Source organism: Hetaerina americana, unplaced genomic scaffold (genome assembly GCF_022747635.1).
Source record: "Hetaerina americana unplaced genomic scaffold, ioHetAmer1.1.p SCAF_11, whole genome shotgun sequence".
In the NCBI taxonomy this organism is placed as follows: Eukaryota; Metazoa; Arthropoda; class Insecta; order Odonata; family Calopterygidae; genus Hetaerina; species Hetaerina americana.
In genome coordinates, this window is record NW_027286181.1 from 14,108,558 (window position 1) to 14,133,423 (window position 24,866).

The 24,866-nt window shown below is 36.9% G+C and overlaps 1 protein-coding gene across 1 annotated transcript; it reads right to left on the minus strand.

The window, feature by feature from the left end:
• Positions 1-448: 448 nt before the first annotated feature.
• Positions 449-24,129, minus strand: LOC139700801 (proline-, glutamic acid- and leucine-rich protein 1-like). Its single transcript, XM_071599223.1, has 13 exons — positions 23,965-24,129; positions 23,818-23,882; positions 23,482-23,648; positions 23,287-23,387; positions 19,912-20,004; positions 19,590-19,832; positions 18,238-18,362; positions 14,652-14,834; positions 14,295-14,408; positions 13,871-14,015; positions 10,730-10,954; positions 8,323-8,577; positions 449-1,877 (listed from the first exon to the last, which is right to left on the minus strand). The coding sequence occupies exons 1-13, from the start codon at positions 24,073-24,075 to the stop codon at positions 798-800; spliced, it is 2,907 nt and encodes a 968-aa protein (XP_071455324.1). The 5' UTR covers positions 24,076-24,129; the 3' UTR covers positions 449-797.
• Between the last annotated feature and the right edge of the window lie 737 nt (positions 24,130-24,866).

The following is a 24,866-nucleotide window of genomic DNA, read 5'->3' on the forward strand; positions in this document are numbered from 1 at the left end:
GAGGGACTTGCTTGGGAGAGTTAACCAATAGTAGTGCGGGTTTCCGAGAAACCCACACAACAATAACACCACATAAAAATCTAAAATCAAACCCACGAAAATTCAAATTTTGTGATACTTTTTGAAGAGACATCGTATAGGTAACTAAGATATGTCATCTTTATTACTATCTAATGATTCTGGAATCCAATCAAAGATATCACTAGGGTGCAAATATTAGCGATGACCACAATTTGATCATAATTGGGTATCAAGTTGCATCCACACAACCTATATCAAACAAATATGAAGAGGTAAAATTATTAAAGAATGAATAAAGTGCCAATTTTGAATAAGGAATAGATTTTTGTAATCAAATATATATATATATATATATCTATATATATATATCTAATATATATATATATATATATATATATATATATATATATATATATATATGTGTGTATGTATATATTCATTTTCAAGGAATGTCCAAGTATACACAGGAGATGTAATTATTTTTTGTAATTACAAAACACCAACAAAATAATACATGGGCACACCTGTGGGCAGTTCCATTTTAAATAATAGTCTGAAATAATATCTCTATTTCACATATCAGCAGTCTTGCCCAAGAAAAGAATATGAAATAACTCCATACACATAATTTTAATAACACAAATAAGGCAAATGTATTCTAGTGTAATGATACATTCAAGAAAAACACTTGTTCATCATGTCTGGAGTAAATAATGAAAAGGCAGCCGACATTGTTCCAAAGCATTAACTAATGCTTATGGAATAATTTTTAGTATTTATTCACTGTCAGGTGCAGCATCTATGAAGCAGCTCATCATTTCCTCACTTTCACTTACATGACCTTCATCCAAATCTTTCTGCTTTGCAACTGGTGACTCTTTGCAGGCTTCAGGACCATCCGGTACATCATCAGCTTGCATCACATCATCAGTTTGCATCACATCATCAGAAGATACATCAACATGAATGCTTCCTTCATTATTTCCCCCAGGATTACAACTCGTCTTATCAGAAGGAAAATCACTTTTGTCATCTGACGTCTTTCCACAGCCATTTACCAGCTCAGATACAAAACTATTCACAGCTTGAGAAACTAATTTATCTTCTGATAATGCTGCAGAACCATCTTCATTTAGTACAACATTCATAGAGTCACCAGCTACCCCAATAGAATTCATGCTCGCTTTAACCCGTTGAGTGAGTTCTTCCTTGTACTTACCAGATTTGTCCTCTGGAAGTGGAAGCCTTAGATAAAGTACTCTGTCCGTAGAAGAAGCAGCACTGGATGGTTCTAAATCATTGGGCACTGGTTCATGGCTACCCGGTACCTCTATGCCATGAATTTTTTTTTGTGGTAATGGGATCATATTGATCTTTTTTCCTTGAGTTTCTTTGCCATTGTCATCATTGTAGGATAAAATGTAACAATTGGAAGGGAGGATATCAATTTTTTCTCCATTATCAAGTCCATACAATACACGAGTCCCCACAGACTGTGGTCCTGGGTGTTTCTCCTTTAACCTCAGAGCATCGTCGTCAATGGTGATGACCTCAGGTGATGGGGATCTAGACTCTGAGGAGGGAGAATGCCCTGCTTCTTCACTTTCAACAGAGTCCATGCCTTCATGAATGGATTCCCTAACATCCATCTTCTCCTTCAATATCATGTCTTCTTTCTCCATGTTGATCTCAAGAGCAGACCTTTCCCTTGAAATGACCCGCTTTATCAATGAGTTCAAGAAAGCCGGTTGTTTATTGTCAGAGTCACTGACAGTAATTGGGAAGCTTAAGGTTGGAGCACAGGGATGAAGAATCCTCTCCACACTTCTCTTTGAGGTAAAACAGAAGGTTGACACCTGTATTGATAAAACAAATGAATTAAAACTTTATTCAGAAAGGAGTTGCATTTTATGTCAAAGAAATCAGGTAAGCACACTAAAGAATCTTCACCAAATACCATAAACTTTTGTCAAGACATTCCTTGATGCTTCTGTATATTCAAACAAAGACCACAATTGAAATTTGTCCATGCATGAGTGGACTACCAAGGGGTAAATATCAATTTAAAACACACTTAAAAAGATACTTTCTGGTATAAGAACACAATTACCTCAAATAATATTACATTTTAATGGGGAGTTTTAAAAAAAACTGTTGTATTAAGTTTATAAAGAACTGGCATTCATGAAAATTACTGGATTTGGATATCTCCCAATAATCCCTGTCCTCCCCAACTATCCCAAGGACTTCTTTATTGTTTTCCTTTCTATTTCACCTTTCCCATCCTTCTCCACACCCTCTTTTTAAAAGACTCCAATCTATGCCTACTACCTTGATCAAAAAGTTCCCGGAATAACCACCGTGTGGCGCTCCCATCGTTCCGATTTGAGTTCTGTTTTTTTTGTTAAATTGGTACATCTGTTGTTGATATTCCCTTTAAATCTTAGTGTCATAACTTGACATTTGCAAAAGTTACGTAGCCAAGAGTACATCTATCTCTGTGTGTGTTGGCGATTTTTTACAATTTCAGAAATGGATTTAAATTTGCAACAACGAACTTGTATTAAATTTTGCGTAAAAAACGGATTTAGTGGCGCACGGACGTTGGAAATGTTGGAAAAGTGTTTCGGCAATGATTCTCTAAAAAAAACGGTCGTTTACCAGTGGCACGAGCGGTTCAGAAGTGGTCGTGAGTCAATCGAAGATGATGAACGCAGTGGCAGACCATCGACATTGAAAGTCGGTGAAAAAATTGATAAAGTAAAAGAAATGTTGGTCAATAACCGCAAATTAACCATCAGAGAAATAGCGGAGGACTTGAACATTGCCTATGGATCCGCCCAAGACATTGTGGTTAATGATTTGGGTTTCCGTCGTGTAGCAGCAAAGTTGGTGCCAAAAGACCTCAATTTCATGCAAAAAAGAGACCGTGTTGACGTCGCAAAAGACATGATTTGCGAGGCTGAATCCGATCCCACATTCATCAAAAGGATCATTACTGGAGACGAGACGTGGGTTTATGAGTACGACACGCAATCCAGACATCAGGCAAGTGAATGGCGTTCACCAAATGAGCCGAGACCAAAAAAACCACGTCGTTTTCAGTCAAAAAAGAAGGCAATGCTGACGGTTTTCATGGATTACAACGGTGTAGTGCATCATGAATTTTTGCCAGAAGGCCTGACAGTAAACAAAGAGTATTATTTGGGCGTTATGAGACGTTTGCGTGAAGCAATTCGCCGAAAGAGACCAGAAATGTGGGCAGAAAACTCGTGGATTTTGCACCATGATAACGCACCGTCGCACAGTGCTATCATTATTCGTAATTTTTTGACGAAAAATGCAACAAATACCATCCAACAGCCACCGAATTCACCTGATTTGGCTCCCTGTGACTTCTTTCTGTTCAATCGAGTTAAAAAACCATTACGGGGAACGCGTTTTAGCAGCCGAGAGGAAGTAATGGAAAAATCGCAGGAAGCACTGATGGACATACCGAAAACCGAATATAAAAAATGTTTCGAGGATTGGATCAAGCGCTGGCATAAGTGTGTTGCAGTCGATGGGGATTACTTTGAAGGGGACAATGTAGATTTAGATGAATAAACTTGTATTTTTAATTTTCTGAATAAATTCCGGGAAATTTTTGATCAAGGTAGTATTATCTTCCTTCAATGACTACGAGGGTCATCCGGAAGGTAGTACCCGTTCGTGCCGCATGAAGTGCTGACGACGCGAGTAGCCGCTGGACGAGGTCAGATAGCTTCAGTGGCTTGTCTGCCTTCTCTGAGCCAAGTTGCGTGACGCTAGCATTGCCTGTGTTGTTTCTGTGATTGTTTACAATGTTTAAAAAAATTGAGAACGCCGCCAGTTGTGAAGTGAGGGCAGTGATTAAATTCCTCAATGCAAGAAACGTTCGCCCATGTGATATTCATCGCCAATTAAAGGAGGTGTATGGAGACAATGTAATGGACGAGTCGTCTGTTCGGCGGTGGTGTCGCAACTTCAACATGGGGAGGGGGAACACACACGACGATGAGCGTTCGGGGAGACCGTCTGTCATTACAGACCAACTGGTGAGCTCAGTTGACGAATTCGTGAGGAACGATCGGCGCGTCACAATTGATGACATCTGTGAGCATTTTCCCAATGTTTCTCGAACAATTGTTCATGAAATTGTTAAACACCATCTGCATTATGCAAAAATTTGTGCAAGATGGGTCCCTCGCGTATCTCAATGAGCTGGCGGCGAAGGACTATGCAGCAGGAATACAGAAACTTGTCACACGTTATGACAAATGCCTTAATTTGCTTGGAGATTATGTTGAGAAGTAGTTTAAAGTATCCTCTTTCAAATAAAATTTTTTATGTTTGTTAATATTTACTTTTGTCTTTTTATTTCACGAACGGGTACTATTTTCCGGATGACCCTCGTATATTTCCATTCCATACATAATCACACTCCATATCAAAATTTTGACAAGTCTGTAACATCCTTGCTCAACAAATTTTCGAATACCTCCTCACTGTCAAAGCTTCTTTGCCTAATGTAAGACTTCTTTCATTGTCCAATTACTGTTTTGACCAAAATTCCAAGGTAGGGGAATAGGCCAAACTCACCAAATTTCCACTTGCTCTAGTTTATGGCAACCCATTTAACATTTAACTAAGTCTTATTCCTCAAAAACCTCACAACCAATTGTAATGACTTTCTCATCTGCTCATTTATAATTACAACCCTAGGAAGACAGGATAACTACCAGGTGTACAAGTTAGATTAAAAATTTTTTTTTCAGAAGAATTATAAAGAGAGCTTTATTCAAAGTATGCTCCATTGCTATTTAGACATTTTTCCCATATTTCATGCAATTTATAGATACCACGCCAGTAAAAATCTTTCCCTTATGCCACGAATCATTCATCAAGCCATATTTTCACCCCTTCATACGAACCAAAGCGCTGTTCAGCAAGTGCGTGACCCATCAATGCAAACAAGTGGTAATCGGAAGCACCCAAGTCTGATGAATAAGCCGCATGGGATAGAGCTTCCCAGCTGAGTGCTTCCAATGTGTCGCGAACCAGTGTTTCTGTATGTGATGGAGCATTGCCATGAAGAAAAATGAGCACGAGTTGCCTCTTTTGGTATTCTGGTCTTTTTTCAAGCAGCAAACAGTTCAAACCAAACAATTGTTGTCGGTAGCTTTCAGTATTGACCATTTCACCAGGTTTTAACAGCTCATAATAGATAACACCTTTCTGGTCTCACCAAACACAAAGCATTGTCTTTCTGCCAAAGCGATTCAGTCTAGCGGTCAATGTGGATGGTGCGCCTGGGGTCTACCCATGATTTTTTGCACTTGGGATTGTCAAAATAAATCCACTTTTCATCCCCAGGAACAATATGAGGCAAAAACGACTTCCTTTTGCATTGTGCAAGCAAAATTCCACTTGCATTTATGTGCCTCTCCATCTGCCTGTCGTTCACCTCAGGAGGTACCCATCTGCCGTTCTTCTGAATCTTTCTCATCTCTCATAGGCGATTAGAAACAACTTGCTGACTAATGCTCAATTGCTCTGCAAGTTTTTTTTTTGGGTTTGTGAATCATCTTCATCCAACAGTTCTTGCGATTCCACCTTTTTGGCAGTTTTCTGTGCTCCTTGTCTGCAACATCGGAGTCACCACTTTTGAAATGCCGAAACCATCGTTGACACATATCTTGCAATAGAGCATGTTCACCGTAAGCATCTCAAAGTAATCGGTATGATTCAGCAGCAGTTTTCTTTAAATGGAAACAAAAAATTAATGCTGTCAAAGAATGCTCTTTGTTTGGTATAACTCTGAAATCTGCACTTCAAACTTGTACACCTGGTAAAGCTCGATCATCTATAAATCTGTTTTTATGAATTATCTGCAGACTTTCATTCCCATCTCCATTTCTTCCCATGTAACCATGAACTTATGAATGCTCTTTTTTCTCTTAGTGATAACTTGGCATGCATTTACAGTGATAATATATAATATATTTACTTCATGTATTCAATTTTCAATCACCTTTCCTGATGCTTAACACCCCCTTTCCCATTCCTATCTACGGCAATCGCAACCTCACTTTTTCGCCCTCCTTCCCCCCTATATCAATACCCCCCCTCTCCCTCATGAATGGTATATAAATCGACCGCGACTTGATTAATTTGTGCCTGATGATGAAGCCTAAGCATTGAAACTTGTTGCACGTAAATCAAAAACAGTGGAAATATACATTGCATTCTTCTTTTATGTACTTACTTCATTTTGATAAATGGTACAACCATATTAAATGCATCAAGATAAATAGTACATAATATACAAACATAGATTCATAAATGTGATGACGATTGAGGAGGATTGTGATGAAAAAATTCATCAATTGTACAAAACAGGCTAGCAAGTAATCAAGTATACACCTTATTCTTGAAATTAAAAGATATAGTCTGATTTCAAAGAAGCTGGAAACCAGTTATGAAACAAATGCTCATGAAATGTTTATGACATGAGTTTTAAGTTGAAAACAGTCTACAATAATTGGTATTCAAGTTCACTTTACCACTAATGGTATAGTTATAGACATGATATCTTAACTGGCAAGTTTGTAGATTAACTTTCACATGAACTATAGACTTAAAGATATATAAACTAAACATAGTCATGATACCATACCTAATAAAAAAAAGGCTTAGAAGAATCAGATGGTGGAATATTAGGGAGAGAAAAAATGGCTCTAATTTTCAGTAGAAAGATTTATTTAATATGAGGAGATGACACCATAACTCAACACCAAAATTCTAGTGACATTGAAAGAATGCATAATAGTATTTAACAATACTCATTTGGAATGAGATATTTGATCTTTCTTAACACATTAACAGCTTTACTCAGTTTATTACATGTGTCTGATGAGGTTCTTCCAGTTGAGTTTTTTGTCAATATAAATTCCCAGTATTTTAGCAGTTTCAATTTCAGTTATTTTTGATCTTAGAAAGCATACAATATGCTGCAACATTTAAATGTAAATGATTAATGACACATCTTTTAGATGTAGATATTTTTGTACTATAGTAGTGTCATCGGCATATAAAAACTGATATAAATATCATTATGCAGGGCAAATAATTGATCATGATGATGAACAGTATAGAGAACAGGCCAGGCACTGAGCCTTGTTGGACACCACATGTTACTTTAAGAGCTGCAGATTAACAGCCATCAAGTTGAACCAAATGGTGGTGATTTACCAAACATGAATTCAATAGTTTCACCTCAAATCCCTGGGCACAATAATATTCTAACTTTAAAAGTAATATTGAATTACATACACAGATGAAAGCCTTGTTCAAGATCACACAGCGTGATTGAGACTAATAAATGTGCACAGTAGATGTATCTGAAGAGAGGGAATCAAAGGTAATCTCCTGGTTAAGGTAGGTTTTGAATGGACACAACTACCAAATAAATAACTTGTCTCTCCCAGCAAAACACAACCCAACATCCTACTCTACAACAAGCCCTCTCCAGCTTCGTATACTTCCTCCCTCCCTTCATTATTCCCAACAACCCTATCCTATTTTTTTGCTCCTTTGTTTCCTGAACTTACTCCCCTCCATCACAGTCTTCAAGAGTTAATTGGCAATCAATATGCTTTACATTCATTCCCTTTGTCTCCTTAGGATTTCTCCCAGCAATCACATCTCCTCCCACATCCCAACTAGCACCTCCTCATTTTTTTTCCTTTCTGCTCACTTAACTTTCTCCATACCCACATTTAAAAAGCCTCCAATCTATGCTTATCATCCTGCTTCAATGACCAAGTTTCTGCACCATACATTACTATGCTCCATATCAAAGTTTCAATGAACCTTTTCATAACATCCTTACTCAACATCCTTACCATCAATTTCCTACTCGTGAAACTTCTTTGCCTAATGCAATTCTTCTCCTTGTATCCTTACTACTCGGACCATTTTGGTCCAAACCACTTCATAATACTCTGTTCAACCTGCTCTAGTTTTTGCCCTCCTATTTTAACATTTAGCTTAGCATTCCTCTTTCAGGAAAACTGCTTAACCTTTGTTTTAATTTAAATTCATTAACGACGTAATTAACTATGGACTCTAAAGCTATGATTATAGACTTCCTGTATTGAAATCCATACTGTGATTTGGAAAACAGGTTATCCGTAAATGGTATGCACTCACAAATGATTATGACCCCCAAGAGCAGACACCAAACTTTAAGACAGAAACGAGTATACACATCTTACTTACCTCCATGTTGGGATCATTTGCACCAGTTTCGAATATTTTTGCAGCAAGACCCACAGGAGGAGGCCACTTGTGACTATGTGGCTCCATTACAAGGGCCAGCAATAACTGGTAAAGGCACAAACGACATCTTGCTTCACTCTGGTATGGAAGTATCAAATTAGTGTCATTCAACCTTCCTGCTATGTCCTTGGAGCTGATGTAATGGCTGCTACGTTGTATGTCAACCAACACTGACACAGTCTTTTCTTGAAGAATCTAGAAAAATATGGACCAATTACCATGTGCTCAAATCTTTCTTGAAACTTTAATATTAATGTTTAAAACTAGGTAATAGAGGGCCAATGGAGCTGAAATTCAAAATGCCCCAGGTTAGTGAGCAGCTGAGTTTTTTACTGGTTAATCAACAACCTCTTTCCTTCAACTTGGCTCCTGAAAAGTCACATGTATGGTAACTTTCCCTTATCCTTCTCTATCCATTCCACATATTTTCAATGCATACTAATGGTATCAAATTTATGTAAGGAGGAAGTTAATCGGTTTGAACAATTAAAAACTAATGCAGTACAGCAGAAAAAGTTTAACTAAAGTGCAAACAAGTTTGACTTAAATTTACATGGGAATGCCCAGAAGTACCCGGCCTGACCTACAGATGGTGGTAGTTGTTTGAAAAATATCACTGTATTAGAAAGTATGCAATCTATAAAGCTTATGTTTTAAATTTAAAGACACTAAAGACACTATGTAGTTTAGTATTTGTTTGGCAGCCATCAACAGTGAACGTTTTGAGTGAATTTGTGAAAATGGAGAAAATTGGTCGCTGTTATGTGATACCATACTTTTACCTGAAAGGCCTCAACCCAACCAATATAAAAGCTGAACTAGATTCTACTCTGGGAGAGTCTGCTCCTTAAAATTTGGACATTAAAAGCTGTGTTTGCTCACCACAAAAATTCACAGCAACAAAGCAGATTTTTTGCGTCGTTTCATAACCATGGTTGAAACATGGGTCCATTACTTCACACCCAAGACAAAGGAACAATGAAAAATGGAGAACCAGCTCCAAAGATGACAGAGACCGTTTCATATGCAGGCAAAGTCATGGGGTTGGTTTTTTTGGGATGAGCGTGAGATAATTTCCATTGACTATCTTGAAAAAGGAAAAATTATCAATGGCGAGTATTATGTGAACTTATTGCAAAGTTTGAGTGAAGAAATCAAGAAAAAGCGGCCGCGTTTGGCTAAGAAGTGTTGTTTCATCAAGACAATGCACAAGCTCACAAATCCATTATTGCAATGGACAAAATTCATGAATTAAAGTTTGAATTGTTACCTCAAACCCTACCCTATTTGCCAGATTTAGCCCCACTTCAATTATTTTCTGTTTGCAAACTTGAAAAAATGGCTAAGCGTTCAAAGATTTTCCAACCGTGAAGAAGTGATGTCGGCAGTTAACGGCTATTTTGAGGAGCAAGACAGTTCTTATTAAAAAAAAGGGTATTGAACTTATTGAACATCACTGGGAAAAGTGTAGAGAGCTGAAAGGAGATTATGTGGAAAAATAAATAAATTTATTCCAAACTTTTTGTGTTTTCTTTGTCGGGTCGGGTACTTCTGGGATCACCCTCATACCTACATCATCAGCCTAGTGTATTATTCCATTAGTTCAAAATAACTCACAATTTTTCTTCATTCACACAGGTTTTTGTTGACTTCTGTGTTTCACTTAGTGCTCAAAAGCAATTACACAGCTTGAAATATATTGTAGTACATCACTTCTGCCTTTTTGAATCCATGTAAAATAATAAAATCCGACATATCTAGTAGTATGAGTAAGTGTAATCCTATTTTCTAAGACTCATAATCCAAAATTTATGTTCTCAAGTACTTTCTATACAAGAATGAGAAATGCTCTGTCGGAGATATTTCACCTTCGCAAACAACAGAATATTGAGTAACTTTACTTTGGATTTAATCACGATAGTAACAGCTCTTCTTTTTTATTTCAAAAAGTTCATCTCGGTAGCCTAAACTATGAGTCAGGAAACACTAAAAACTTCAAGCTAGCATTTCTAATCACTAAATATAATACAGCCCACACCATTGATTCTTTGGATACATTCTTACAACGACATTATTATTTTCTCTAAATATAGAGATCAAAAGCAACTTTATTAATATATATTAAACCACAAATAGCGATCATCTTCCCTTCCATTGCACTCTCCATCATCATAATGCAATTTTTTCAATCATGCATTAAGACCACAGACTTCATTTTTACTGATATTCCACTATATATAAGAAAAAATTGTAATGGCTTTAATCAGTAACATTCTTTCGATTTACCATATGTTATCAAATTAAAATAATTAAAAATCATTTAAACCAAATATGAAAAAAAGCTTACCTGATGTTGATTTGGCTTAATAAAGGCCCCAACAGAATACAGAAGGTTTGTAAGGACATTCAAGGCAGCACAGCAAATGTCAGCATTGGCTGAACCATTTCCAAGAGCACACCTATAACCAGGTGTAGATGAGGAAGATTTATCCGTAATACTACTCTCAACAGCTTCAACCTTCTGCCGCTTACGGTGTTTTCCATGGAGTTTTTTTCTCGTATAATCACCAGACTATATCCAACAAAAAAGATAATTTAAGTTTTAGATTACATGGAAAAATTTGGGTTACATAATGGTGGAGGTGGAGTGTTCACGTTCGAAGTCTTGTATAAGAGTGAACCAATAATCATCTGAAAATTTTACTATTATAAAGATCACCATCCTCTCCAAGGTCTACAATATTTGACATGTGGATGAGGAGAAGGATGGAAACAAGACTGCTGTGCTTCCCCATCCACGCTACTCACCAGACCTGGTTATAAGACCAAAGAAGGCTGTTAAATGTTAAAATAGGAAGTCATAAACTAGCGCAGGTGGGACAGTATATCTATTTCGCAAATGTTCTGGACCAAGATAATCAAAGTAGCTGGGACATCAGAAGAAGAATTGGATTAGACAAAGAAGCTTTTGTTAGGAGAAAATTGATAAAAGGAATGAGGACTAAAGATGCTAAGATAAGGCTCATAAAAACTTTGAAATGGAGTGTGGTTTTCTATGGTATGGAAACATGGGTCGTTGAAGCAAGAGGATAGGCATACTTAGTCTGTAAAATTAACAAGCTAACTGGTGCAATCTCGTCCCTGGTCTTTACTGATCGGTGAAAAACTGTCCGAATGATAGCTGATGATCTCATTTTAGGAAAATCAACAGTGCACACCATTTTTACCGAACATTTGGGTTTAAAAAAAATGTGGGCAAAAATCGTGCACATTTAGCATTAATTGTTCGCCAGTTTCTGGCAAAAAATTGAATCACCATCCTTGATCATCCTCCTCATTTGCCAGAACTCACTCCCGTGACTTTTTCCTATTCCCAAAATGCAAAAATCTGATGAGGGGACATCACTGGGAAGATGTGGACACAATAAAACAAGAAACGACGAGAAAACTAAAAAGCCTGACTGCTGAGGACTTCCAAGAGTGCTTTAAACATTGGAAAAGAAGATGGAATAAGTGCACAGCAACGAATGGAGAGCACTTTGAAGGAGAAAAAAATCGATTTCGACTAAATTTTGCAAAATGAAGTTTTATGGCATCAGTTTGCATATTCAATCGACAGACCTCGTACATTGGAGATTTCTGAAATGTGGGTGCGGAGAAGAATTGAAAAGGTGAAATGGACAGAGGGGGAGACAAATGAGGAAGATAAAGAGGAAATGGTCAAAGAGGCATGGGAAGAAGTGAGGATAGGAATGAAATTGGTGGGGAATACATAATATCATTTGTTTGATGTTTGAGGGTTTGTGTATGATCATGCCTCAGTTTGACAGTCAGCCAAGTGATAACAAGTATTAGCTAAGAATGTTAGAAAATTAGTCCAACAGGTATGGAATGAGAAAAATGCAAACAAAATGAAGGTATTAAGGTTTCCAAGGAAGCAGAAAGCATGGTTGGCCATTAAAATAGGAGGGTAAAAAGTAGACCAGGTGGACTAGTTTACAATTCTAGGCAGTGTTTTTGACCAAGTTCCCAAAAAACACCTAGAGAGCGGCTTAAATTGTTTACAGAGGGGAGATAATCAATGTCTTAAAGGACTGTGGACCCAGCGCTCTAGTCATCACACTTACAGAAGCATACATTAACACCCCTGCTGCCATGGCGTGAGAAGATCACTAAATATAGTTAAGAACACCATTAGAAATACTGTAAATTCCAATGGTTGACACATCATTAACAGAAAAAATACATGATATGTATTTCTGTACAGTGGCTTTCAAGACCCCTCATACTCATTGCATAAAAGGCTACAGCCATTACTCACCCTTGCAGCAGTTTGCAGGGTATTCCGTCAATGTCCCCTCTTTCTTTCTTTACCTCCTCATGACAAATGTTTCTCTATACTATCATGTATCCACGAGGCATATTTGAAAAGTAAGGGCAGCTTGGCCAGCCACGGTGGCAGCAGGGTAATGTCCTACCCAGCCAACCCACAGGCCACGGGTTTGATTCTCGCCTAGGTGGGGTTTTTCTCCAGCTGGAACTTGGGTGTTTGTTATTATTTTCATTGTTACATCATTGTTTAATTTCCAATGTAAAAAAGGCCTAAGTGTTGTTTTTGGATTAGAGTGAAAATAAATATACATTCACTGGAAAATGTTTTTATTGATGGGATAATCTCCCAAAAGCCTTCATGTTTCTAATCACAGTCTTGGATTCCTTGTCGTCTTCAAACCATAGTCCATCAAGTCATTGTTTCAAGTAAATAAAGAGAAAATAGTAGGAGGAAATTTTATCATTCAGAGCACTAATTATCAATCGGATAGCAGTTCTTGGTTCACTAGTTGAACAATTCCATCTCTCTAGATGCTGGGTGTGCCACTCCACTCTTCATCGTGCACATTTGTGTGGCCATTTTTGAAGTCTCAACACCATAGTCTGACCTTTCCACCACTCATTAACGTAGGTCCATAAAATAGGTGCAACTCCCAATGAATTCAGACAGCTAATGTACCTTTTACACACAAAAATCGAATCGCAGTATGCACTTCACAACTGATCAATGAGGAGCAGAGAGGAGCAATGATTTTTGCAGACATTGTTATCTGTATTCTCTAACAGGCAAATGACTGCAAAATTAAAACAATAACTTCAGTGGATTCAGAAAGTTAATAGATAGCACTGCATGTGTACTACTTAGTTCTGTTTTGCCAACTATTAAATATAAAATAAACAGCTCTTCCTTTTCGATATGCCTCACATTTATGACCATGCTTCTTGAGTTTGCCATCACCTCTTAAAAGGGATGATCTCTACCCCCCAAATTGAACTGCCATCCTCTTTCTTTTTCTTTCAAAAACCAAACAGATGGCGCAACATTGCAGATTATGTATGGAAAACTAAAAGTTTTCAAAAGTGCTACCATCAAACCAACCTAGACCGGTGCAATTTTTAACTGAAGAAGTATTTAGAAAGATACCTGATAACTTACCACTAAAGTCAATTTTTCTCTCGAGGGGACAATATCACGCAAGGCCATGCCAACTAATTCTTCTGCCACTTCCTCTGCACTACTAGCACAACCGGATACCCTCAACCACAAGGACAGGCACGAGTACGCAGAACAACGAAGTGTGCTGAAAATGTAAAATAATAACCTTGTCAACATTACATAAAAATTCTCATATCATAATATATTTAATAAGACTATGAGCTGAAGAAATATCAGTTCATCCCATGTTTTTTATTCTCTTTCTGAAAACATTTATACTAGGCAATACCTTTATTCATCTCAACTTTAACAAGGAAATAAGGGCTTACCATTTTCACTTGCTAAGGCACCAAGTTCGCAAAGTTGAACATGACATAGATATTATCCATACAAAATTAAATTAAATAATTCAAGAGGGACTTACCTGTATGGTTTTCTAACACCAGAAGGCCAATCACTGACAGTGCACGTCCACTTTAAGGACTGCATAATTAGTTTAACGATAAGAGGTCCAAATAAAAGTAGGTTATATCTGGAACTAGGGAAAAAAAGCACAGGTGAAAATGTTCATGCTTACAAAGCAACAAGTATCATAAATATTAATCAACTTTTAATTACGATCATTTTATGAAAAAAAACGATACACTTTTTCAGAGTGAATAAGGAGAAAATTACTGTTAAAAACAAAATATCACAAATGCAAACACTCATAACATTATGATGAAACCTAAAGAATTCTTTAATTACTGAGATTAAGTCTAAAAGAAAGATTGATACTTACCATACCATGAGAGAGGAAAGGACGTTAAAAGTTGCTGTATGAACCTGTGGTAAGCAAACTGACAGTGCAAGACTTTCTGCAGATACTTGATCCTTCAGTGAAGGACACGAAACAGATAATGCCTGGCAAACAACAGACATAACTTCTTCCAAAGCAATGGACTTAGCAGCTGGCAGAGAATGCCTACAAAAAAATGTATTTTATTTTATAAAAATTATTTTCCTACATTAGTAAGGAGCCCATCAACTTACTTAAATTAAGAAACAATGGAGTTTTTGCTAATAAACTAAGAAAAGTGAAAAGCTTAATCTTTTCTTAAAAAAATGTGAAAAATGAGTGTTTCTACCATATGCACACCATTTTTGACAAAGTGAGAAGATCTTAGATTCTAAGAATTAGTAGATTACCTTGAGATTTGTAATTTACCTTGGTAATCTACTTTTTATCAGATAAAGGAAAAAATAAGATATATTCAACGGCTTTTATTTTCTTTGAATAGTTAAAAGCAACATTTATTTAATTGACAGACTATTGTTCAAGGTACATTTTGGATGGACACAAACTGAACACCCCTACATTTCTTATACTTACCTAACATGACACAACCTAACACACTTAACTATCATGAAACTTTCTTCAATATTCTATTACCAACCATGATGCATTGAATCATCCTCTCTTCTACCTCATTTAGACAAATTCCAAAGAAACTGCGGGAGATACCACAACAGTATCTTTTAACGGAGTCATCCGCTAATATGCATTTCAATGCAACAATCTCAAAGCGTAAAAATCATTCGCCTTGACCGGGATACGAACCCGGATCCCTCAATGCCCGCTCAAGTGCTTTAGCCAGTTAAGCTATCGAGGTGTCCTCTTAAACTCTGAAATTTTGTTTCTGATTTCTCATCTCTCGCCTGCCATCTTGCCATGTCTATGCCCTCAATATTTGTTTTACTTTCCATAAATTTTAATTTGCCCACCCTTCTCCACACTCATAGCTCAAAGACTTCAGTCTATACCTATCATCCAGCTTCTATGACCAACTTTCCACCTCATACAAAACCATACTTCATTTCAAAGTGTTTGACCAATCCTTACTTAATATCATAATTCAATGTCCCTGCCATCAATTCCCTCCCACTGATAGCTTCTTAGCCTAATGGAATCCTTCTCTGTATCTCCTTAGCTGTGTGCAAAACCAAACTTATTGTTCTATGAGCGTTGCTATTTATATTTTGAGCCTTGACAACACTATGTGCTTTAGAAGACACCTGACGTTTCTATCAGAAAGTTTGACCCTTTTAACGGTTAACTTTCTTCAGAACATTTGTTGTTTGATCATAACTTGCGTTGTTCAGAGGGACTCAAAAATTTTGTCTCAATGAAAAAATAGAGTTAACTTGCCAACACTTTTCTGCGATGATTTTTTATGACTTCCGAATTATCAAGGCAGGAGTGCATCGATCAACTTACTTCCACTTTTGGCGATAAAGCCCCATCCATAGCCACAACTAGAATTCGACCACAGCAGTGACTTTGTCCCAGAAATATTACATATACTGCCAAAAGGATTAAATATGGATGCTTTCAAGCAAATGGAGATAAGGAGGCACTTAGCAAACCCGTACACAACCCTTTGTAACGAGCAATTGTTCCAGTCTAACTCCCCACTCCTTCCCGAGAAACTAGCCTGGAAATGGAACAACCAACCCTTAAACGCACCTGATCGCCTTCACCCCCCTAGGGCCCTTTTTTCCCTCCCCCTCCTACTTTGTCCTGAGCATATACTATATTTTTGCCGTGCTTGTTAAGAACAGTTGTACCTGATAATGCCGGTGAAATGCGTTTTACCTTTATAATAAAAATCTGTGGAAAAGTGCCAAGTCTTTTTAGTATGGATAACTACCAAATAAATATTTTGTGGCTCCAAACAAAACACAATCCAGCAACCTACTCTACATCAAGTCCCTCTTCATCTCTGTATACTTCCTTCATCCCGTCCAACATCCCTATCCTATTCCTGCCCTTTCTTCATTTGCCTAACATTCTCCCCTCTATAACAGTCTTCAACATCCCACTGCATATCAATACACTTTTCATCCATTTTTCCTGCCTCCACAGTATTTCTCCCAACAAACCCCACTTTGCCCACCATACCAAGTAATTCATTTGTTTTCTTCTCTGTCCATTTCACCTTTTCCATTCTCCTCCACTCCCACATTTCAAAAGCCTCCAGTCTATGTCTATCCTCCTGCTTCAATGACCATGTTTCCGAGCCGTGCAAAGCTACGCTCCATATCAAAGTTTTGACGAGTCTTTTCTTAATATCCTTGCTCAAAGTCCCTCTCATCAACTCCCTCCTCCTAGTGAAAGCCTCTTTCACTAGCGCAATTCTTCTCCTTACATCCCTAGGTACTATTTTGACCATGTTAGCCTGAAACACTTCCGAGATACGTAAACTGTGCAACCTGCTCTAGTTTTTGCCCTTTTATTTTAATGCTTAGCTTAGCTTTTTCTTTTTGGTAAATCACATGACCTTTGTTTAATTTATATTCATTCTCATCTTGTATCTATTGCACTGAATTCAAATTCACTCAGCAATGCTTGCAACCCTTTGGCTGACTGACAAACTAGAACTTAGGTCATCAGCAAACCTACCTGATTTTATGAATGCCCCTCCAACTCTCATTCCTGCCTCCAGTTCTTCCCATACTTTTTTGATCATTTACTCTACAAATACGTTGATCAGCACCGGTGACAATGGACAAACCTGCCTTACACCTCTTCCTAACACTGCCCATCCCGACTTTCCATTCCCCACTCATGCCTGAGCAGTCTGAGACATATACAGGTTGCGGGTTATCTTCCTGTCCCTCCAATCTATTCTTATTTCCCTCATACTCAAGAGCTTTCCCAATTCACTCTACCAAATGCCTTTTCAAAATCTAGGATACAGGCAAATACGTCCTGTTTGTATTCTCTATTCCTCTCGAACCCATTACTGCAATGGCATTGTGCGTGCCTCTCCCCTTCCCGAACCCTAACTGATCATACCTTCAGTAATCATTTGCCCTACTCTCCATCCTTTTGTTGATGATCCTGAGAACAACTTTAGCTGGGTGGGATATCAAATTTATTGTCCTGCAATCCTCACATGATGTAGCCTTTACCTTTTTTGGAATAGGAACTAAAACTGATCTCACAAAGTCTTCCGGCCAGATTCCTTCTTCATAGATACCACGAATTAGTCCATTTAGTCTCTTCCTACCACATTTTCCTAAACATTTTAGTATTTCCGCAAGAATGCTGTCTACCCCCATGGCCCTATTTGATTTCATCTTCCTTAATGCCCTTTCCATCTCATCGTCGAGTATGCCTGAACCTAAGCTATCTTCCTCAATGTCATGTCCTCTTTCTATGTCTAACCTTGTTGGCCTAAGTTCTTTACTATACAGTTCTTCTATATATTCCTTCTATCTCTCTTGGATTGACTAAGAATATCTTTACAATAAAAAATCATACTCCTGAGCAATTTTCTTCATATCAAGATACACTTAAAAGGTAACATTTCATAAGATCTTACGTCAGCATGGTGGAAAGGTAATGGCAAAGATTGATGTATAAAGTTGCGGAAGACTGAATTGCCAGCACTGAATTCTCTCCAGCTGCAAGGGGTACATCAAGCTTGTCACTTTCCAGCGAGGATCTCTATCAAGAATAAGAAAAAATTTTCAAATTAAGAAACAAAAAATGCATATATTTTTTTTCCATACCCTCCCTTATCTTTTTAAAACAAGAATATTAAATCCATGGCAAGAAATTCCTCCATTTATTTACAAAATTTAATTAAAACGTTTTTCAATTGTTTACTAATTGAAAACAGAAATATATTCACTATGCTATCGCCCATGTGTTTGCATGATTCCTATTCAAGTGAAATCCAAATATCTAAAGAAGCTGACAAAACATTAATGACACACACAAAAAAGAATAACTATTAATTACAGTACTCAAAATATAACTGGTTATATTTTTTTACTTTTTCCATACATATCAAAGGGAAAAGTAAGGCCTACAGGACAAAATGTACTCCTGGACTTCAATAGAAATATAGATGTGACAGATATTTCCAATGCCAACAGGAATACTCATGCCTGAACATTTTTTGTAATGCCTACAAAAGCGTGCGAGTAAGCATATTTTTGTTATCATGGGCAAAATCTCAGGGCAAAACATTTAAGAATTCAAATTTAACCCACCAAAGAATGTAGGTACCATAATTGCTGGCATATAGGATTCACTTTTTACTACCCAAAATATTGCTAAAAAAAAGGGGTACTGCCACTGTAAAAGTAATCAAAATTATGAGTTTAAATTATCATTTAAAACTCCTGGTTTTTATTAATATACATTTTTAAGTATTCATCAGAATTTTGTCTTTTTGCAAAAGAGCAATTTTGAATAATTTTTTTCAGTTGAAATTAATGATGCCACATCACATAAAAGGATTTATTTATCAAATAATTCACCATGAAATACATTGACTAAATTACACAGTAGCTAGAAAACATAATAATTGATTTAAAAAAATGGCAATTTATGGCAATAAATCTAATTAAAGTCAATACACCCAATAAATTAATTTACAATAGTTAAGTACAATTTTTTTAAACTAATGAATGAGAAATTGTACAATCAATATAGTTCCTTAAATTATTCATTCTTTTCCATTATTTCAACTCATTAGGTTAATGATTATTTCATTTTAAAAAAAGACCACTAAAATAGACGTCTTGGAAAACTTATTTTCAGAAACAGCAAAACAATAGATGCTTACACAGAAATGTGCATGAAATATTTAATCATTTTTCCCAAAGATGCTATTGTTGACAGTGGATATGCACAACAAAAGCACAGATATTAATTAGATCTTACCTTGAAATTTGGCGAATTTGCATACAGCTCATTTAGTGCAAAATACATAGTGGCCACAAGCCTTCTTAACTTCTCATTCCACAAAAAGGTGCACAGACTATTTCCTCCACCAGTTAGTTGAGGTGCTTTGACTGCTACACCCGGATTAATGAGGGCTAACAGCAAGAAACACTTGGATGCTTCATGAATAACGGATTCATTTTTACAAAAAATAAGACCAAGCAGAAGATTTTCTATTGCTCCCTGAAAAAAATGTTGTGGGTAAGTGACTAAGGCTTATTATTATCACGCAAAAAAACTATCACTAATTTACAATAACCACCTTGAAAGCCACACACTGTGCACTATAGTATTTCATGCATGACTGCAAGCACTGTAGAAGTACACAAGAGGACTGACCATCTGCAAGAAAATCCTGTAAAAAATAGAATAAAATTAATAATGAGTGTCAAGAGCATTCTTAATTAACTGCATTGACATGCATCATGCACTCCTCATATACAAACAGACATGAAACTACAATAAAAAAAAACCATGCATGCTCATCACCACAGTAACTGACTTTTTGGTACTTAGAATAAAATGCATTGACTACACTGCGAGCATTTGCGACGCATCCTATGAAATTGTTAAAAATTTGAACAAGGTATACAGAATAGCTGCTCGGACTGTGAAAAACTGTTACTAGGTATTTACCACCTTTGATATCTCCAGGGTGATAACATGTTTCATTTTCAACAAAACATCAAAAGTGAAACTACACGTAGTACAGTGACTATAATTTTAGTATAAATTACAGAAGTGTGGAGTACAAGTTTTGGAAGGTCAAAAACTTAATGCCCCTACATTTATTATCCTTGTCCAAAACACAAACTGACACCCAACAGTACAATAAACCCTTATATTCTGTATACCTCCTTTCTCACTTTCCTAAATTCCTTCCCTTTATCACAGTCTTCAACATTGCCATCGCATATCAACATAGTCTGCGTCTACCTTTCCTACCTCCTTTTGATGCCACATAACAACCCCCTCCCCTATTACCATACCTAGTACTTCTTCATTTGTTTTCCTTTCCATCCATTTTACCTTTTACATTCTTCTCTTCACTCACGACTTAAAAGCCTCCAGTCTAAGCTGATCATCTTGCTAAAATGAACACATTTCTGTGTTGTACAAAACAATGCTCTAAATGCTAAAAGTTATCACTATTCTTTTCTTAAGACCCTAAATCCCCTTCCAAGTCAAGATTGTAGTCCAAGGGGAGGGTGTGAAATGGTATCAATCATTAAAGGACCTTATACCTGATAACCACCACTAGCCAACTCAAAGCAATGTATAATTTCAAAAAATAAGAGTCAGTAATAACTGCAAGTTTACACATTCAAAATACCACTTTCTAAGCACAAATATGAGGCAAAAGCACATGCCATGGATGTTTAAACTCGATAAAATATAAATTTATACAAAGTATAAACACCATAAGTGTTTAAAGTTGGCTTTAACCTCATGGACAGTGGCACGTCGCGCACGACTACGAATGCCTGTGACATTGTATGTATGGTATTTCGTCACATTTAGTTCCTTTAAAAGCCCCAAAATTTCAGAGTTTAAGAGGACGCCTCAGTAGCTTAAGTGGCTAAAGCACTCGACCGGATATTGAGGGATCTGGGTTCGAGTCCCAGTCAAGGCGAATGATTTTTACACTCTGAAATTGTTGCATTGAAATGACCAAGTTCATTGGTTCTGCTTTTACTTCTACTAAAAATATTCCATCAGTTGATTGTTCAATGTTAACTACACTTCTTCCTTCATTTATATTCAATATTTTTGTAACCACTGGCTGGTTCTCATCCCCTCTGCTGTATTTTACTCTATTATTATCACTCCAGTAATCCCTGCTTTCCTTCCATCCAACCTCACACAGCCCTAAGACATCTATATTTCTTCTCTCTCTGTCTCTTACTTTATATTCTCTAATTTTCCTGCCCTCAACATCATCCTAATATTCCATGTCCCTATTTAAACTAATTCAGTTGTCTTCTGTGCTCCTACTGTGACCTATACATTGCAGTGATTTTGTGGGACAACCACGCTAACTTACCTTTCCTACTGCCCGGCACAATACACGACCAACTGAGCCTCTCCTGTAGTTGCCAGGACTAGTTTCCTCTTTACTGTCTATCATGAAAATTTTGGGAATAACAATTGAGATGGTTTCCTGATTTCTTCCTCAATTATGTTTCTAACGTGACACCAACACTAAATGGCTGCCCCACTGGGGTCAGGCACCTTTGCAGCTACCTCATTAAGGAATAGACACTGCTTGGACTACCTTTTGTTTGACTCCTACCCTTCAACCTATCTGACATGGGTGACCCTAGTAGTGATATTTACGGAAAGCAATCAACAGCTGAGGTCATTTGTGCCATTTAGGATGGACAGGAAATGATGAAGGGAAACCCAGCATCTACCTACTCTTAACGTAAGGTGCCAATGCCTAACATCCCTTCCGATGGATGGGACTTACTCACTCACAAAGTGCCCTCCAAAAAGCAAGAAGGGATGGAGATACCACTGAAAAATATTCGATGCCGCCGGGATTTGAACCTGGGCCATCTGGGTGGAAAGCCAGTACAGTAGCCACCACACCAACTCAATCCCCATAGTAATGGAGGATTGGTATGTGATTGTAGGTGTGGGAAAAGATGGTGGTTAGGTAGAGGACCACGGTTTAGGAACAAGAAATTACTGCAGAGAGAAAGCAGTAAGATTCTATATGATACAGAGGTTAATCATAACAAATAAATGATTTCGACAACACAAAAGGTGTAGGTACACATGGAAAATGCTCAGCGATTCAGGAAAATATCAGATAGATTATATTATGTTTAGACATAATTTTAGGAACAGTGTGATTAATTCAACCAGTATCCTCGGCTCTCTCAAACTATTATTTAATATTAATTAAGTGTGGCATCCAGTTCAAAAGATTAAACAGGAATGCAAGAAAAGAGTATCAGCAGGGTTTAGAAAAATTGCGATTGAGGAAAGGGAGCTGGGTATTAAAGAGGAAAATTAGGAACGTATCAATGACGGGATACCGAGGGCAAATGACATCGAAATCATGGCTGGATGAGATGAATTAGAAAAACAAGAGAAGGAAATGGAAGAATATAAACAGAGATTTAGGTAGACTAAATTATTAAAGAGTTAAATAATTAACCGAACAAGGTAACAAATAGAGCAAAAGAAGCATTATAGAAAATGCAGTGCTATTAAATATAAAGTCTGCAGAGGAAGGTTGAAATTGGTGTACTACACAGTAATGTTAAAACCCTGTCAGGAAATTAGAAGGGAAATCGTGGCAAACAATAATGCATAAGTCAGGAAAATATGAATTGAATAAAAAAAGATGGGGAATATAGCGTGTAACTGAATGACGGTATAAATAAATTAGACCAGCAAAATTAGACATAGAACAGGATAAATGACCCCCAGGCTTACTCAATGGCGACATAGAAAGGGCGTTGAAATCAATATTGAATAAATGCTCAATTACTCCTGACAGGTTCACATCAAACTTGAGTACTCACTCACGTCTAAAGTTAAATATAAAAATGGACATATAAATTCGGATGACTTGGATGATAAATAATAATTATGGAAAATTCAGTAAAGCAGTACGAGAGCATACCTGGATTTCGTACCCAGTCAACAGGCGAAGTATTTTAGACACAACCAGACTTAACTGCCTAGTGACTACTGGAAACGGGCCGGAAAACTCGACGATTTGCTCTAAAGGATAATTTGGGCATTATTCACTTCTAAGTATAAAAAAAACATTGGGAGAAAGGCATTACTATACCATCTTAATACTCAACATACTTACTTAAAACTGCAAAAGGCAAATCTGATATAACCTTTTTTTGGTCATTCTCATTCAACTTCCTTTCTGTTGCACTGAGTGCTTGCGATGCCCAAGAGTAGGCATTCAGAGAAAATATTTCATCTGGGCACTGTGACAAAAACGTTCTTAAAAGTAGCAATCCTTCGGACCTGCGAACCACAAATCATGGCATAACTCCCATAAATGATAACTTCATTGTGCATGTTGTTATCTTTTGTAAAAGTATTTAATCATTTCATACCTCTGTTACTTATAAAACGTACAACTAAGAAATGGATTAGCATGACTGCATGAGAATATTCCAACTTTAAACTGTACCTGCTATTTCCGTCATTTAGCTTTGAGTTAATATCCGCGACAATCTGGGCCAACCTTGAAGTATTCTATACACAAAAGTGTTAATGGAAAATTTAAAACATAGACTATATTCATTCTAAGAAAAGGATTTCGCATTTTTTAACTTACATTTCTAATAAATACTTGGTGCTCAGAACATCCAGATAAAAAACTATTCAAATAATTTTCCCGCCAAGGTGATATTGACACTGTATGGAACAAGTCAATTAAATTTTCCATTTCGCGCTACGATCGATTCAACGCACGAGGGAAAGGTTATGTACCCTCACATGGATTCACACGGTTTGCACTTCGATCATGTCCAGCAATTTTCGCATTTCGTGCATCAATTGAAAAACTAACTCCATGAAAGCGCATTATTTGAATTCCCTCAACTAAAATCACCTAAGAGAGCAAATACTATTACGTCTGAAGAACTCCCCTTTCTGTCTTAGAATAAAAATTATGGCGAATATAATATAACAATTTAAAACATCTCGGACTGGGGCTTACTAGAAACCACAGTAATGGTTACAACTGTCACCCTTATTTTCAAGAAGAAATCGATAATTTAGTAAATAATATACACATTGTTTTAGAGGGGCATACATTTACATCTAGTACTTACAATAATGGCACCAAATAAATTATAGGTTTCATAATCAAACATTGAACAACAATTAGACTCCTGAATTCCATTGTTTATCTTCAAAGCAAATATATAGCATTTTTGATCAATTTTCCTCTCGATGCGCTAACTGTTAGTTATTAATTATTCAATGACTTCCCACGCAACAAAATCCTTGCAGTGTTCTTGCCCAGATAAATGCTCAAATAATATGTATTATGAATTAAAGAAGGGAATGAAAATTACGCAAGACAGATCTGTGAATGTTATGTGGTTCCCTATAAATTTCTCCCAGGAACGAATAGGTGATATATACACAGGTACAGATGATTAAAAATGTATCATAAGAAAGCTGACAGTAATATTGAGATTCTGAATAAAGATACCTTTTCATGTTTTTCGA

Excerpts from the sequence above, each read along its gene's own strand:
- LOC139700801 (XM_071599223.1), bottom strand. The coding sequence starts at position 24,075 with ATGGAAAATTTAATTGACTTGTTCCATACAGTGTCAATATCACCTTGG. Across the intron at positions 23,388-23,481 it reads TTTGCCTTTTGCAGTTTTAA|AGCAAATCGTCGAGTTTTCC; the intron begins GTAAGTATGTTG and ends ATTATCCTTTAG. Across the intron at positions 20,005-23,286 it reads TGACTGGGTACGAAATCCAG|GATTTTCTTGCAGATGGTCA; the intron begins GTATGCTCTCGT and ends TATTTTTTACAG.